Source organism: Oncorhynchus masou, chromosome 14 (genome assembly GCF_036934945.1).
Source record: "Oncorhynchus masou masou isolate Uvic2021 chromosome 14, UVic_Omas_1.1, whole genome shotgun sequence".
Taxonomy (NCBI): domain Eukaryota; kingdom Metazoa; phylum Chordata; class Actinopteri; order Salmoniformes; family Salmonidae; genus Oncorhynchus; species Oncorhynchus masou.
The window spans coordinates 12,215,321-12,232,486 of NC_088225.1; the positions used below are offsets into that span (position 1 = coordinate 12,215,321).

General features: G+C 45.3%; 1 protein-coding gene across 5 annotated transcripts in view; it reads left to right on the forward strand.

Moving 5' to 3' along the window:
- LOC135554249 (RNA binding protein fox-1 homolog 2-like) overlaps positions 1-17,166 on the forward strand; it is a 40,703-nt gene that overhangs the window by 11,814 nt on the left and 11,723 nt on the right. For all 5 annotated transcript variants that reach the window (XM_064986416.1, XM_064986419.1, XM_064986418.1 and 2 more), the window contains exons 3-6: positions 8,373-8,570; positions 8,694-8,864; positions 9,278-9,331; positions 9,865-9,957. In XM_064986416.1, the coding sequence (XP_064842488.1) occupies positions 8,373-8,570; positions 8,694-8,864; positions 9,278-9,331; positions 9,865-9,957 (516 nt within the window). The remainder of the gene's footprint in view (positions 1-8,372; positions 8,571-8,693; positions 8,865-9,277; positions 9,332-9,864; positions 9,958-17,166) is intronic.

Here is a 17,166-nt window from a genome sequence, read left to right on the forward strand (position 1 = left end):
CAGTATAGTAGGATTTGATCTTAGTTCTGTATTGACGCTTTTGCCTGTTTGATGGTTTGTCGGAGGGCGTAGTGGGATTTCTTATGTGTCTGGGTTAGTGTCCCGCTCCTTGAAAGCTTCAGCTGTAGCCTTTAGCTTAGTGCGGATGTTGCCTATAATCCATTGTTTCTGGTTGGGATATGTACGTATGGTCACTTGCTGCCGACGTCATCAATGCATTTATTAATGAAGCCAGTGACTGATGTGGTATAGTCCTCAATGCCATCGGATGAGTCCCGGAACATATTCCAGTCTGACTTGTAAAACAGTCCTGTAGCTTAGCATCCGCTTCATTGGACTGCTTCCGTACTGAGGGTGTCACTGCTACTTCCTATTTAAGTTTTTTTGCTTGTAAGCAGGAATCAGGGGAATATAGAGTTATGGTCAGATTTGCCAAATGGAGGTGGAGGGAGAGCTTTGTTATGCGTCTCTGTGTGTGGAGTAAAGATGATCTAGAGTTTTTGTTCGCCTCTAGTTGCACAGGTTAAATGCTGGCACAAATTGCGGAAGACTGATTTCAGTGTTCCTGCATTAAAATCACCGGCCGCTAGGAGCGCTGCCTCTGGATGAGTATTTGCTTATGGCCTTATACAGTTTGTTGAGTGCAGTCTTCGTGCCAGCATCGGTTTGTGGTAGTAAATAAACAGCTAAGAAAAAATAGATAATCTGTTTTGTTAAATAGTGTGGTCTACAGCTTATCATGAGGTAATATAACTCTCCGGCTGGACCAGCCTACTACTTCTAATAGTCTAATAAATTCAATCTACCTAATTAGTAGAGCTATGTATTGTTCGTTGGTATGTAGGGATACATTTATTGGCCTTCAAATTAATATTGCCATATCAATATACAAGAAAATATTGATTAGGACTATCGCATCAGCCCAGAATGCCCATATCAGTGCATCCCTATATGCATGGCCTTATGATGATCTGTGTTTGTGGGGGAGGGGCATTGTTTGAATGTATGTATGTGTGTGATGGAAATAGCCCTTTGTTTGAAAGCGTGTGTGTGTTTGTATTCCTGCCAGGGTGCACAATAAATATGGCTGTGCATCTGTGTGTTTATCAGTGTGTTCAGTCTGTGTAGTTAATCCTTAGATCATCCCCCATTCATCCTCTCATCCTCCTCACTTACACCCTAATCCCGTCATCCCCCGCTCTTTCCCCATCCCTTTATCCTTTTATCTCTATCCCGTTATCTCTCGCTCGCATCCACTGCCTCTCTCAGCCTCTCGCTTACCCCTTTCCCACCACCTCCCATCACCTCTTTTGGTCCCTCTCGCCCTCCCTCTCTCCATCGCTCTCTCCCCTCTGTAGTAGCCAACCTCAGCAGATGTCTGCATACTGGCATAGACGTTTTGCAGGCAGGGCAGAAAATGGGAGAAAAAAAAACGAGAAGTGCAGGGGAACTGCACTCCTCTCCCATCGAACCCCAACAGTACTGTAGATTAGGAAATGAAAAAGCGCAATGCAGATTAATAAATATACATGTTGTGAAGGTGTAGAATTGGGCCGTAGCAGTTTGAAGCTGTTTCCTCTCTGGGTAATGAACATGAGGAGGTGAGGGGGAGCTGCCTGCCTGCCAGCCTAACATGGGGTTGACAAGCTGCCATCCAATAAATAAATGATTAAAAAAACCTGCAATGCAGTGGGTAGCATTACAGTGTGAAACGGAGCGTCTTCTTCTCAGGGCTGCCAAACAGCAGCTCCTTCCTTCCTAACCTGTCAGTGCCTGAGAGGGGAGGGGATGGAGAGACTGATGGATCGGAGGGACCAGGCTCACAGAGAGGGAAAGTTTGAAGGGGGATGGAACGTGCAGAAGCCATGACCGAGCAGAGCAGGAGCGGTAGTGTGAGTGAGAAGTGACACACGTCGGAGGAAGAAGAGACTTGCGCTGTCAGAGGAGAGAACTGACAAGGGGCAAACGGAGAAGAGGGGGAGAGTGACAAGGACACAAGGCTTGCGTGGTGCTAAGGGAAGGGGAACACTGGCGGAGAGCGAGGGAGAATTTGAATCTGTGAGAGACGTGGACAGAAGGTGCTTCCCGGCGGATGGTAACAGACCACATTCAGAGCGGAATAGAGAGAGAGACTCTTCCTTCCTGTGCAGACAATGATGGGGCTGTACTATCCTGCGGTGTTGCCGGTGAGTTCATGTCATAGCTAGTTTTCTGTACGCTCCTATCCAGCAGGTTTAGACCTGGAACAACTAAAGAACAAAATACTTTGCTCTTTTCTACATGTTTTGTAAGAATATGCAGTTGATTCGACTGATGTTTACCTAGCTAGTTTTGATACGTTGCATAAGGCTAGGCCTCAGATTACTACGCGGAGTTATACTGTTGTTTCTCTCTTACCACAAACACATGCACATAGCCGACACTGAGGAACGCTCCGTGTTTTGTGACGAGTATTGTGTAACGACTAATGTAACGTCACTTGTTTTTTATCATTTAAATATGTAGATGTGCTACTGGCAGCAAGAGGGGTTAACTGTGTACATGTTCTAATGAGCCTGCTGCCCCAACATGTTCTGTGGTCCTGGCTGTGCTTCAGGGCCCTCAAGGAGGTCCAGGCTTCTGCAAATGTCTCTGTAAATTAGCAGTGTTGAGCTGTGTGTATGTCGCACGTTGCGGCCATGCTGACTGTACAGAACATCATGTTAGTCCAGGGTGAGCGGTGGGGGGCTGTTGGAATGAGAAGGGGGTGCTACAGCAATTCTTTGTTGTCTACCCAGCTGTCTTTGCTGTGTAGCCCCCCCCCCCCCCTGAGTAAAACAGACAGGTGCCAAGAAACAGTTGTGACTCCTTCCCCTCAATCCTTCTCTGTTGGTACGACCCAGCCTCCCCTTTCCTCCCGCCACAATACTGGATGGGGTGCTGTGAGGTTCTGTGCTCAGGGTGCTGATTGGACAGTTAGCAGCAGGAATCTCCCCAAAGTGCTTTTAACTCCAGCACATGCATTTCTAGGGCTGTGTGACTTGGAGCTCGACCCTCCCCTCTCTCCCATTTCTCTGCCGTTTCTCTTCCCTCTGGCATCGGCAGCTGTTACCTAAACATGTTTTTCTTCTCAAACGGCATGGGCAGCCAAATGGGGGGGTTCAAGTGTGAATGGATTTTAAAGGTGTCACCAATCATCCACTGTCCCATGCGAACAGAGAGAAGTGAGGTTAAGAAAATGCCTTCTTTTAGTTGATATTTCTTCATTATAAACCAGATTTAAAGTGTATGCGTGTGAGTGCGTTTGGGTTATAAATGCTGTTTGCTCCCCCATCAATTTAACGTCCTAAGCCACCAAGCAAAGTACAAACACCGCAACCAACCGTATGAATGCCGGCCGGGTTCTGAAAAATGGCATGATTGTGGTGTATTTTACTGCCTCACCTCCATTACTGCAGCACCCTGCTTGGTTTAGAGAGGGAAGGCAGGGATTGTGGTGTATTTTACTGCCTCACCTCCATTACTGCAGCACCCTGCTTGGTTTAGAGAGGGAAGGCAGGGATTGTGGTGTATTTTACTGCCTCACCTCCATTACTGCAGCCACCCTGCTTGGTTTAGAGAGGGAAGGCAGGGATTGTGGTGTATTTTACTGCCTCCCGTCCATTACTGCAGCCACCCTGCTTGGTTTAGAGAGGGAAGGCAGGGATTGTGGTGTATTTTACTGCCTCACCTCCATTACTGCAGCCACCCTGCTTGGTTTAGAGAGGGAAGGCAGGGATTGTGGTGTATTTTACTGCCTCACCTCCATTACTGCAGCCACCCTGCTTGGTTTAGAGAGGGGAGGCAGGGATTGTGGTGTATTTTACTGCCTCACCTCCATTACTGCAGCACCCTGCTTGGTTTAGAGAGGGGAGGCAGGGATTGTGGTGTATTTTACTGCCTCACCTCCATTACTGCAGCCACCCTGCTTGGTTTAGAGAGGGGAGGCAGGGATTGTGGTGTATTTTACTGCCTCACCTCCATTACTGCAGCCACCTGCTTGGTTTAGAGAGGGAAGGCAGGGATTGTGGTGTATTTTACTGCCTCACCTCCATTACTGCAGCACCCTGCTTGGTTTAGAGAGGGAAGGCAGGGATTGTGGTGTATTTTACTGCCTCACCTCCATTACTGCAGCACCCTGCTTGGTTTAGAGAGGGAAGGCAGGGATTGTTGTGTATTTTACTGCCTCACCTCCATTACTGCAGCACCCTGCTTGGTTTAGAGAGGGAAGGCAGGGATTGTTGTGTATTTTACTGCCTCACCTCCATTACTGCAGCACCCTGCTTGGTTTAGAGAGGGAAGGCAGGGATTGTTGTGTATTTTACTGCCTCACCTCCATTACTGCAGCACCCTGCTTGGTTTAGAGAGGGAAGGCAGGGATTGTGGTGTATTTTACTGCCTCACCTCCATTACTGCAGCCACCCTGCTTGGTTTAGAGAGGGGAGGCAGGGATTGAAAGTATTTTGCGGAGCCCCACCCAAGTGTTCGCCCCCAGGGGTATGAGACTTACCTGCTGCTTCACATTTGCACCAACCAAACTGCTGCAGAACTGGCAGACAATATTACAGCACTAATGCACTCTGAGACATCTGTCTCCACTACAGGCTTACTGCTGCTCCTCACTCTGCCCATCTAAACCTGCAGTATTGACAATCCAGCTGGCTCAAGGGACGTGCAGAAAAGCATTGAGCTTTGAATAGACCGCACAGCAAGTATGTTAATTTGCACACATGCACTATTGTGACTGACAGAAACCATGGCCAGTTCTGCTGCAGTGCAGTGTTGAGTCTCAGAGCCTCCTTAAGCCCCTTCCCCCACTATCGGCTGACGGAGCTGGTTCAGTTCAATGGACACATGGCGCAGCAACATTTATTCTCTTCTCTTCTTCTCTGGGCTGGAAGAGAAGAAATCCTCACTAGTGTTGGTGGCTGACTCAACTAAATATTGTGAGGAAACTTTAACAGCGATTGGGCATGGATGTTAATCCTCCCAAATACACTGACTCGTCCCCCTACAGCAGGCTAGGTCTTAGGGTACTGGGTTGTTTCCCTCTGCAATTATCTGCATAGAGCAGCGTTTCATAGAGCGACCGAAGGATTAGGAGGGTCATGTCAGTGAACTTGGCAAAGGTTAAGTGTCAGGGAGGAGGTGTGCTCCTCCACCATACCAGACATCTTTTGGGGCCGCGTGGGGCCACCATGGTGTTGGTGCCGTAGTGGACGTGGCTCAGGTTGGGCCGCCTGGAGGACTATATAATGGGGAGGCTGCTGAGGGGAGTCTTTTTAAAGATGTCCTGTGAGATGGGTCCAGACAGGCTTTCAGAATCAGTGTGGTACGGCTGAACCTCCAACTGCCCTTGCATGGTCCCATCCTTCATGGCCAACAACAACCTCTGATCTCTTTGGTGTGTTTATGTCATATTGACAGTGAATACAATAGCCTGTACTACCACCGGACCTTTAGAAACTGACCAACTCTTTTGTTAAGAGTCCAATGCTCTGTTACCCTTAAATGAATTGCCATGTGTTATTTAGCTTGTGGTTCCTGTAGGGTTTAAGCCAATTAGCTGTTAATGTACCATGTTGGAATAGGCTGTATATTATGTGTTGTGATTTTCATTGGTTGACTCCCTGAAGGAGTGACAGGGTTTCAGTACTGCGGCGCCCTTACATGGAGATGGGAGGCGGCTATGCTCTATGCTTGACTGGCTCTTGGGATCTATGGGTCACGTTTCATAGCGGCGGTGGCTTTGACTGACTTGGGGGAGGCGGGGCGGAGGTAGAAACCCACGTCTGGATTTCATCAAGCGAGGAGGGAGAAAGAAGGAGAGGGAAAGCATATCTATTTCTTCAGCTGCAGAAAAAGGAAGAGGAGCGTACTACTGCATTGGAGAGAGAGGGGAAGAGGCGGCATATTTAATGTAAAGCAATGCGTCACAGTAGATTAGATTAATAGTGGTCATTCAGTTATTCATTCATGATACACGGATTGGGATTAGAGTAACTAGCAGGTTAAAGAGATTACTGCAGTCTACCAACACTCTTCACTGACTGTCTACTGTACTGTGCAACTGAATTCAAATTATTTCATTACGCTGCAGTCACTGCACACATTTTAACACATGCACTCTCTCAACATTCGCTGAATACTTTGACCCACATTGCAAGCCCTCTCTCTCCTCCCCGGTCCTCCTGGTGTATGGAAAAATCTATGGTGTCTCAGGTAACACTTCTGTACTACCGCCGTGGTGTGTGAAGAGATGGAGGGATGCAGAGTTTAGCCTATCGTAATTCAGATGGGGCATTTAGTATTGTGTTATACGTTCATGCAGAACAGTAAATCTGAAGTTATTTTGAAAGGGTACCTTGTGGTCAAATTAGATTTGTTTATGCTTAGACTATTTTATATTAATTCCTGCATTGCCTTTGAACATCACCCAGTGGCTTACTAGTGAGTTATGATATATATGATATCGTATACAATTATACATATTTGTGAAATATTATACAATTTGACTGTACACCCCCTGTACACACTGATCATTCAGTTTCCGTTTTTAATACGTTTTTCCACATGATTTCATTCTTTCCTTTTTGCATTACAGCATGACTCCCTTTTCTCCCTCCTCTTTCTCTCTCCCTCTTCTCTCTCCCTCCTCCCTCTCTCTCCCTCCTCTTTCTCTCTCCCTCTTCTCTCCCTCTTCTCTCCCCCTTCTCTCTCCCTCTCTCTCCCCCTAATCTCTCTCTCTCCCTCTTCTCTCTCCCTCCTCTCTCTCTCCCCCTCCTCTCTCTCTCCCCCTCTCTCTCCCTCTCTCCCTCCTCTCCTGCTCTGTGTGTGAGATACTGCCATTTAGGGCAGTGTTACTGTTACCTCTCAGTGAGTGTGGCAGGAATGTCCAGTTGGCCAATGGGTTGAGTGCTACCAGCCCTCAGCCTGTACCTTCTCTCTACTATTTAGCTTTGTCCATCCTTCAGTGGATACCAGTGAGTAGCCTAAATATCCATTCCAGTACTCACATGATCGAGATACTGTACTGTTAGAAACACCCACTTCGCTTCCACCCCACCCCCATCCTCTGAGCCTCCAACACAGATTTGGATTTGGTCACTGTGACTCAGATGATGAGAAGCACCCTTTACTTCCTGGTTCCAGGCTTCTACATGTTGATGGATGACACGTCTTTACAGGAGGGAGTCCATTTAACCCATTTGGAATCCGCCTTCATTTAATCGTCCTCCCCGTTTTATGCAGGACTTTGTGTGCTATTGGTATTATTAAGTTAATGACATTGCATTGAATGCATTTTGCATTCAGCCTCATAAGCCATTCATATGGACCAGAATACATAAGGAGAGGCTGGTGGAATATAGCAGTAGAACACTTTTTCCACCCTGTTCTGAATTAAACCTACTTTTGTTGCACTCGTTATCTTGGAGGCACAGAACCGAGAGCTCAGTCCTCCTTATCAAGTAGAGGGGATTTAACAGTAGCCGGGACGGTTCTTTCCACTGTCGTTTCAAGATGAGAAGTCTGCAGTCTCTGGGATTAGTGAATCCTCATTTGCTTTACTGCCCCGCAACTTAGTTTCCCTGGTAATTAAAAAGGCTGTCTGGAGCCTGGGTGTCGCCCAGGCCTGGCTGGCCGGCTGACTGACTGGCCTGTTTTAATGGTATTGGATGCTGTCATCACGCCTGGAAGGCCACGAAGCAGTTTCATGGCCTGAAACAAAATGGCGCCCCCTCCCATTCCTCCCTCCCCCTACAGGCTTTGCTCTTTCTGAACACAGTTGGGGTGTTTTTGAAGTTATTACAGGATGTCCTTGAGTGTGTGACTGAGGAGTGCTATATCACAGTGTCACCATATAACTGACACCTTTTTTTAAATGGTGACCGGCCGGCGCTGCAATCCCTTACCGGGTTTATCATGAAGACAGTATAGTAACAGTGCTGTGGCAATGGCCTGGTCCCGTCTCCCAACTCAACTGGTTCTGATATCAATTCATATCAAGTGTAACTGAAAAGGATAACGGTATCTGTTCACGGGGTATAACAGGTACTCATTGTTGTACATATTCTCTGGATATGTGTGTACATGGATAGTGAGCAGGCTTGTCTAGCAATGTGTGTATCAGATTTTGTGACTGTCAATAATAGATGTGGTTGCAGTGAATATTTCATGGTAGGCTGACTGAAACGCTCTGCTGTCAGAGATATGGAGAGAGAGAGAGAGTAGGAGTGAGGGTGAAATTGAAGCTGTGTTTTTAACCCTCGTTCTAGTCTCTCTCCCTGCCCTCCATCTGCACGGTACAGTGCAGTAATGCCTATTAGTATTAACCCCATCTTCTCCTCTGTCAGGGTTCTCAAGATTCAACGGGGGGCCAGGAGGGGCTGGTGCCCCCGCCCTTCTCAGTGTTCCCTCCACCCCCCCCTCCGCAGAATGGCCTGGGGACAGAGTTTGTCGGTGCTTTGTTTGGTGCTAGTGGACAGGGGCCTTCGGATTCAGGGGCTGGAACAAATGGCTCAGCCACCACTTCCAACATCTTACCCACCCCGGTGAGTGTTGTGGTTGGTTTTGTTGTTAGGCTCACTCTGCATTTGTCCCAAAAATGCTCATAACTACTACGTTTATTCCATTTATCAGCCTCTCCCTTTCCCTCCACTCTCTCTCTTCCCCAGCAGACAGAAGTGTCCCCAGGTCAGGTAGATGGAGTGGGGCAGTGCGTGGCAGTAGAATTAGCAGGAGTATCCGGGGCTGACTCCGCAGAGGCCAAAGGAACCCCAAAACGACTTCACGTCTCCAACATCCCCTTCCGCTTCCGCGACCCTGACCTCAGGCAGATGTTTGGGGTAAGAATCTGGGAACTTCCTTGCTGCACTTTGAGATGAGGATTAAATCAGTTTAACCCTCCTGTTGTTTAATTGATGGTTGGTGTCAGACTGTGTGTTGAGAAGAACAAAGGGCCAGACAGTCACAAAGGGAGGAACACTCATGTCCTTTGATTTTCTCTATCATAGGGCCATGAGAGCCACAGAGAGGTAGTTAGTGAACGAGTGAGGAAAGGAAGGCATGTAGTAACAAAGGGATAGAAAAATAGACAATAGAAGGTAGGTGCAATTTGATTGAATTTATTTTGGTACAATACTGCCTCCTAGTGAGCTGCAGGTGTAGTTCACCCCTGATTGTAATTTAATTACACTGAGTGCATAATGCAAGTTAAGTTTTTGTTTGTATCGTAATTTCTTGTTTTGTTTAATTTCAGCAATTTGGGAAGATTATTGATGTTGAGATCATTTTCAATGAGAGGGGCTCAAAGGTGAGTGAGATGGTAAACATGTCCTCAGTCCCACCGCTGTGGACACTATGATGAAAAGGTTCACTGTGTCTCAATGCTACATTTTCCACACACACTGTGTCCTACTGGCCTGCACTGATAGTATAAACCACAGGGTAGTATTGTGGTTAAAAACCACTCCAGGCCACTATTGAACATCTGAAACTAGATTGAAAGTAAGTCAAAATTATAATGGACCTATATATTTTCTAATAACTGCAAATTGATTTTGAAAAGCAAACCGGTTCAAAGAAAATCTGTGCGGCCCTCTGAATTTCGACATTCCGTTTGCCCAACCCTTCACTAATCAGTAACCACCGTATCAGTTCTAGAACAAACAGTATTAACCAGTGATTACAACTGTGTACCTGTTCAGTAAATGTGTAATGAAATGAGTAGAACTAACTAAATCAAAGGGTTTTGATTTTCTAGAGAACAACTGGTATGTTTCTTCCAGCCCTCTCCTTACGCTGTCTTTGTGGTGCTCCTCGTTCCCCTCTGTCTGTCTACCCCAGGGCTTTGGCTTTGTCACTTTTGAGACCAGCGCCGATGCGGAGAAAGCCCGGGAAAGGCTTCACGGCACGCTAGTGGAAGGTCGCAAGATAGAGGTAATTTAACCCATCTCCTCCTCCTACCATCGTTCCTCTGCCTGTACACTGATTCCGCTAGCTGCCATCCTTTTCCACTGACATGCTCTGATGTGGCCTCTGCTGGTACCCCCCAGATGGTTTGCTGCCTTTTTTGGGGGTGTTTCTTGTTTCCTGGTTAATTTGGGGCGGGGGGAGAGTTGACAACTCAAGGCATGCTGGGAAGTTTTCGCTTTCTAAATCGTTTAGGTCTCGGTTCTGCCTTGCACCATTTCTTATTTCTTATTATAGCTTCCACTGCTTTGATTTCAAAATACAATCTAAATCATCTTTCTCTGTAGCTGGAACCGCGGGACATTAGGAGAGCGTGATGAGACGATGATGCATGGCCGATTGTAGCCAGGTTGATCATATCTTAGTTCCTCGTCTAGAATGTTCCTTTTTTCCCCCCGTGCTGCAAAGTGCTAGTGACAAGCTTATGGCTCCTGGCCTCCAGCATGCAGCACAGTGCTCTCCTCTCAATCTGTAAAATAACTACGCCATATATTTCATATTTAGCTCCCTCCTTTCACTATCATTTTTTTAAATGAAGCTTTGGCTCGTATGTGACTGTTTCTGGGTTGGGGAGAAGCTGAGAAGATGCATGTTTTTCTTTGAAATATTGTCAGTTTACGTGCCAGTGATATCCTGCCCATCTCTGGAGCAGATCTATTTTAAGCCAGGTTCTTAGCCAATCACAATTCTGCATGGGCTCCTGCCTCCTTGCTGTGGTTAACTGTGGTAGTTGTGTCCTGCATGATGGTGATGGCTGGACCCGCTTGGGTTTCATCTGTCAGCTCTCAAACATCTGGTTCTGAATGCCACCTGCATCCAATGGTCTGTAAAACCCCACATTTCACCTTCAGTCAATCAGCAAGTTGAATGGATACTGATGGAGCCCAATGAAAACCCACATCAGTTAAACTTCTATAAATCAACAACCTATTTGTTTGGCCCTGGTGGTTCTGTAACCTCTGTGTCTGGAGCCTTTGGAGTATCTTCTTATTTTATGCATGAACTTTATCACTTTAATTGTAAGGAAGTTTGTCTCTCTCTCTCCCCTTCACCTTTTCTCATTGCTGCATGTGTGACAGTAGTTGATCTCTCTGAAGCTGTGGCCAGTCCTTTGTAATCTGCATGGGGTCAACAGGAGTGTCTGGCATCAGCTTTGTCTGTGTTTGACTAGTGCATGGGATAGAACAGCCGTACAGACTAAGGGCAAATAAAGGTTGTTCTGTATTTATACACTCATTCAACACCGACGGAAAAGCCCAGCATTCCTTTGAGGCACTGCTATGTGACGTTTCTTCTCTCTCCTAGAAGTTGTTTGCAACCCTAGCTTTGTCCTTGGTAATATCATTTCAGTTTTTTTTTTTTTTACTGGCTGTTATTCTAACATGTGAAGACGCTAATTTGAAACTGGCTAAGCTTAGAGGCAATGTTCTGACATGAGGAATGTTTAGATGTTTTAATGGTCCCGTACTAGGCTAGGCTTAGATTACACATTGTTTTGCTTAAAATACTACCGTAGTATGTCTTTGAGTTTCCTAACACATTGTTTTGCTTAGGAAACTCTGAAAGATATACCATGCTAGTATTTTACCAGATTGTTTTTGAAATCAGGAGTGTGAATATTCCATTTGCTGTCCTTTTGCATGGGATTTATTGGAAGTATGTGTGCATGATAACACTATGGTGTTGTAACATGGCTGTCACTGCAGCGCGAGAGCGACAGTCTGGGAATTCTTGCATGTCTTTTATATCGGCTATTTTGTTAAGACTAGATGATTTTTGGTGATAGTGATGTGGACTTTTGGTTGTTTAGCATGACATCTTCTCAAAGTTGAAAATGCCTTACTACTTTTATGAAGGTCTGTTTATCCATAAAACAAAAGAAGGCAATAGTTGTTGATTGGAATCAATCATTTATTTCATGTTGTTGACTAAAGTCTGTCAGTGCATGGGAATTTGTATCGATTGTTCTCCTAGCTAGTCCGTTTGGAACCCTAAGTGTGCATGGCTGTTGGTTCTACACAGAGTGTAGTATTGATCTCTGCGGTGGCCTATTCTATTACATCGAAGTGTACTTCTTTTTGTCTGGAATAAAACTCTGCGCTTTGAAGAAGTCAGTTTCCCGTGTGCGTCCAATGTACCCATGTAAGTGGTCCGATTCACTTGTCTTCCTGCTGTTTCTGTCTCCACTCCACACAACTGTGTGTGTCTTAAGTCTGCACACACACCATGCATCTCCTCCATCAGTCTGTGTGTGTCCTCTTCATATCAAAGGGTATTCCACAAAAAACACTCTAACTAAAGATATTGACATCACCACCCATAGACCAGGGCTCTCCTACCCTGTTCCCGGAGAGCTACCCTCCTGTAGGTTTTCGCTCCAACCCTATTCCCGGAGAGCTACCCTCCTGTAGGTTTTCACTCCAACCCTATTCCCGGAGAGCTACCCTCCTGTAGGTTTTCGCTCCAACCCTATTCCCGGAGAGGTACCCTCCTGTAGGTTTTCACTCCAACCCTATTCCCGGAGAGCTACCCTCCTGTAGGTTTTCACTCCAACCCTATTCCCGGAGAGCTACCCTCCTGTAGGTTTTCACTCCAACCCTATTACCGGAGAGCTACCCTCCTGTAGGTTTTCACTCCAACCCTATTCCCGGAGAGCTACCCTCCTGTAGGTTTTCGCTCCAACCCTGTTCCCGGAGAGCTACCCTCCAATTTCCAGGCAGTAACAATTATATCCATCAAAGCAACTCATCACACTGATGTATTGAAAGTGACATTTAAGACATTTGACTGTGGGATACCCCGACATTGGACGGATAACAGCCCTGTAAGTCTTGTCACCGTGCTGTCACACCACAGTTCCCACCCTGAGGTACTGTAGTAGTAACAGCGTATTGAACGTGTAGGTGTGTCTCTCTCACCGCATGCCGCTCTTGTTGATGTGTTGGTGTGATGGGAAGTGATTGCTCCGTGGCGCAGAGTTTTAGGCAGACATTAGATGCAGTAGAATATGAAGGTGCAGTCTATCACCCCAGTAGTGGTGGTAATGAGAACGAGCGACGTCTCGTCTCCTGGTGCTCTTGAGTCTGCATGCATCTCATCAGACACAGGGTCGCAGAGAGGGGAGCTCCTCACTCAGAGACCAACCATGTCACCACTGCATGAGCCTGAGTCTCTGACTGAAGAGAGCTGGGTGTGATAAGGACTAACTTACTGGGACTGTTCACCTGATCCTGCATGGCTGATCCGTTCTCATTCAGTGATAGATGTACGCTACACTACTGCAGGTGGCAAACCACTCACAGCCTCCATTTGAAACAGTTCTGTCTGTCTTTTAAAGAAAAGGGTCATGTTCTCCAAGAAAACCAATCAGACTTGCTGTTTAATCCTGACATTCCACCTCGGTGTCAACCTCCTTGAAAAAGCATTGATTTGGATCCTTTTTCAACACCAGCTCTTTCACTTGAGCTTTAGATGTGAATTGGCTCAAATCAAAAGAAGGCTGTGATCACTCTGCTCCCCAGAACTGTATTACTGCTCTAAATGGGCTGTTTGTGATAAACTGGGCTTAGCTTTGGATTTAGTCATGGTTGTTGCTTGTTTCAGATACTTTGCATGATTGACAGAAAAAGAGGTGAATTTGTGGATGGATTGGTGTGGTTGTGTGTGTTTATGTGAGAGGAGGGCAAAAGAAAAGGGGACAGGGAGTATGAACTGTTCCTTTATCACTCCTCTCTTTCTCCCAGACCACAGGCTGCTCTCTCTCTTTCTCTCTCTCTCTTTCTCTCTCTCTTTCTCTCTCTCTTTCTCTCTCTCTTTCTCTTTCTCCCAGACCACAGGCTGCTCTCTCTCTTTCTCTCTCTCTCTCTTTCTCCCAGACCACAGGCTGCTCCCTCTCTCTCCTTCTCTCTCTCTCTCTCTCTCTCTCTTTCTCCCAGACCACAGGCTGCTCTCTCTCTTTCTCTCTCTCTTTCTCTCTCTCTTTCTCTCTCTCTCTTTCTCTCTCTTTCTCTTTCTCCCAGACCACAGGCTGCTCTCTCTCTCTCTCTCTCTTTCTCTCTCTCTCTCTTTCTCTTTCTCCCAGACCACAGGCTGCTCTCTCTCTCTTTCTCTCTCTCTCTCTTTCTCTTTCTCCCAGACCACAGGCTGCTCCCTCTCTCTCCTTCTCTCTCTCTTTCTCTTTCTCCCAGACCACAGGCTGCTCTCTCTCTCTTTCTCTCTCTCTCTCTTTCTCTTTCTCCCAGACCACAGGCTGCTCCCTCTCTCCTTCTCTCTCTCTCTCTTTCTCCCAGACCACAGGCTGCTCCCTCTCTCTCCTTTTCTTTCTCTCTCTCTCCTTTTCTTTCTCTCTCTCTCCTTTTCTCTCTCTCCTTTTCTCTCTCTCCTTCTCTCTCTCCTTCTCTCTCTCTCCTTCTCTCTCTCTCCTTCTCTCTCTCCTTTTCTCTCTCTCTCCTTCTCTCTCCTTTTCTCTCTCTCTCTCTCCTTTTCTCGCTCTCCTTTTCTCTCTCTCTCTCTCTCTCCTTTTCTCTCTCTCCTTTTCTCTCTCTCCTTTTCTCTCTCTCCTTTTCTCTCTCTCCTTTTCTCTCTCTCCTTTTCTCTCTCTCCTTTTCTCTCTCTCTCCTTTTCTCTCTCTCTCCTTCTCTCTCTCTCTCTCTCTCTCCTTCTCTCTCTCCTTCCTCTCTCTCTCCCTCCCTCTCTCTCCCTCTCTCTCTCTCTCTCTCTCTCTCCTTCTCTCTCTCTCTCTCTCTCTCCTTCCTCTCTCTCTCCCTCCCTCTCTCTCCCTCTCTCTCTCTCTCTCTCCTTCTCTCTCTCTCCTTCTCTTTCGATCTCTCTCTTGCTCCTTCTCTTTCTCTCTCTCTCTCATTCTCTTTCGATCTCTCTCTCGCTCCTTCTCTTTCTCTCTCCTTCACTCTCCCATTCTCTCCAAGCCAGTCAAGTTTGTCTTCCTTTGTTTCTCCACTGTTATGTCTGTCCCTGCGTGACACTCCCCAGTCCTCACCCTCTTGTCTTGTATATGTGCACCTGTGTGTGTAATACCTCTCATTGTATGTCCTTTCACATGTTATATTTTCGTCTTTAGTCCCTTACCCCATCCTTCTCTCTTTTTATCTTTATTTTTTTAATTCTAATGTTATTTTGTTGTGATTCATGGCGGAACTAAATGTTCCAAAGTAATTTCTTTATACAATTACCCCCCTCTGCAGATCAAAATATGAATCCTGCCCACGTCGCCTTTTACTAAGAATCATTTTACGCTACATTTCACTTAAGTATTTTTACTGCCACTCTTGACTGTGGGAGACATATTTTCAGACGCAATTAAGCCAATCTCTTAATATAAAAGTGGTCGACCTGGTTTTTGTGTCCCTTAATCTTATGACCACTATAATTTGCATACGTTGAAAGAAGCACCCCTCCAGTCCGTGTGTCTCTCTAGAAATGGAAAGATGCTGTATGCATTGAGCAGAAACTCATTTTGGATGATTTTTCTCTCTCAAAAACTGTATCACTGCTTTCAACAATTATCCCCATTTTATTTCACATTGGGGGGATTTTAATTTATTGGGTTGTTTGTTGGTTTATTTATTTGTTATTATATTTTTTCTGTTTCCCTGATGACTTCTGTGTGTTGTCAGTCTCCACGGTAACCACTCGCGTGTCCTCACGCTGTTTCTTCGGCAACGGTAAGTTGTGTATAAATGACATATTCGCTGATCTGACCCCCACCCCTCCCTTGAAAAAGGCAGTAGATGAAAAATCACACATTGTTTTGAATATTTCTAAAGGAACCGTTTAATTTGGTAGTTCCAATCTTTCAATTAGCTCAGTGGCAGTAGATGCTGGGAGCAAGATGTACAGTAGTTGCATGCTTTAGTTATGTCCACAGCATCTTTGTATAGTATATTACAAATACATTTGAAGTATGGTAGCCTAGCATTGTTCTGATCTCCCAGCTATCCAGAGTATAAGTCCCTGCTATGATGGGGCCTGCATTGATAGGGAAGGTAGCAGTGACGAGGCACACACACACACACCGCCCATTGACAGCCTGGTCTAACTAGTAATAATAATGGATCCACCCCCCTCCCCTCCTCTCATTAACACCTCCCCGGAATGTCCAAGTTTAATCATCCTCCTCTTTGCAATGACATGGCTTACCAGAACCCATTTGATTAATACTTCATTCTATGTATATTTTTCTAATGAATTGTTATCCTAGTAATGATGATAACCCATGGCTCTCTGGGAAGCTCCTGTTCAATTGTGTTATCATCCTTTCAGCTGCTTCAGTCAGTGTTAGTTAAGGGGAAAATAAATCTGTTCTTATAACTTTTCTTTGTCTCTAGTGTTGGGCGGGTTTCAGATTCATGGAAGGGCCTGTGTAAAGGTGCAATATGCAGAAATCGCTTTGCCATTTCCTGGTTGCTAAAATTCTAATAGTTAGCCTCATTTTCTGTTTATTTGACAGACCTGTAGTGTAGAGAGTCATTGTACCATTTAAACCGCTGTGAAATATATTTTCAATAACGTAAAAATATTGTATTTTCAGCTGTTTGAAGTAGAGGTCAACCGATTATGAATTTTCAATGCTGATACTGATACCAAAAAAAGCCGATACAGATTAATCGGCTGATTTATTATTATGTTGTAATTTTGTATACCTTTTTTAAATTAAATATATATATATACATATATATAGATATATAGATAGATGTAATAGTGACAATTACAACAATACTGAATGAACACTTATTTTAACTTAATATAATACATAAAATCTATTTAGTCTCAAATAAATAATGAAACATGTTCAATTTGGTTTAAATAATGCAAAAACACAGTGTTGGAGAAGAAAGTAAAAATGCAATATGTGCCATATAAAAAAGCTAACGTTTAAGTTCCTTGCCCAGAACATGAGAACATATGAAAGTTGGTGGTTATTATAGGAATTATGAAGCGTTGACTATTTCTCTCTATACCATTTGTATTTCATATTTAGGGGGGTTGAACAAGTATCTGATACACTGCCGATTTTGCAGGCTTTCCTACTTACAAAGCATGTAGAGGTCTGTAATTTTTTATCATAGGTGCACTTCAACTGTGAGAGATGGAATCTAAAACAAAAATCCAGAAAATCACATTTGTCTGATTTTTAAGTAATTAATTTGCATTTTATTG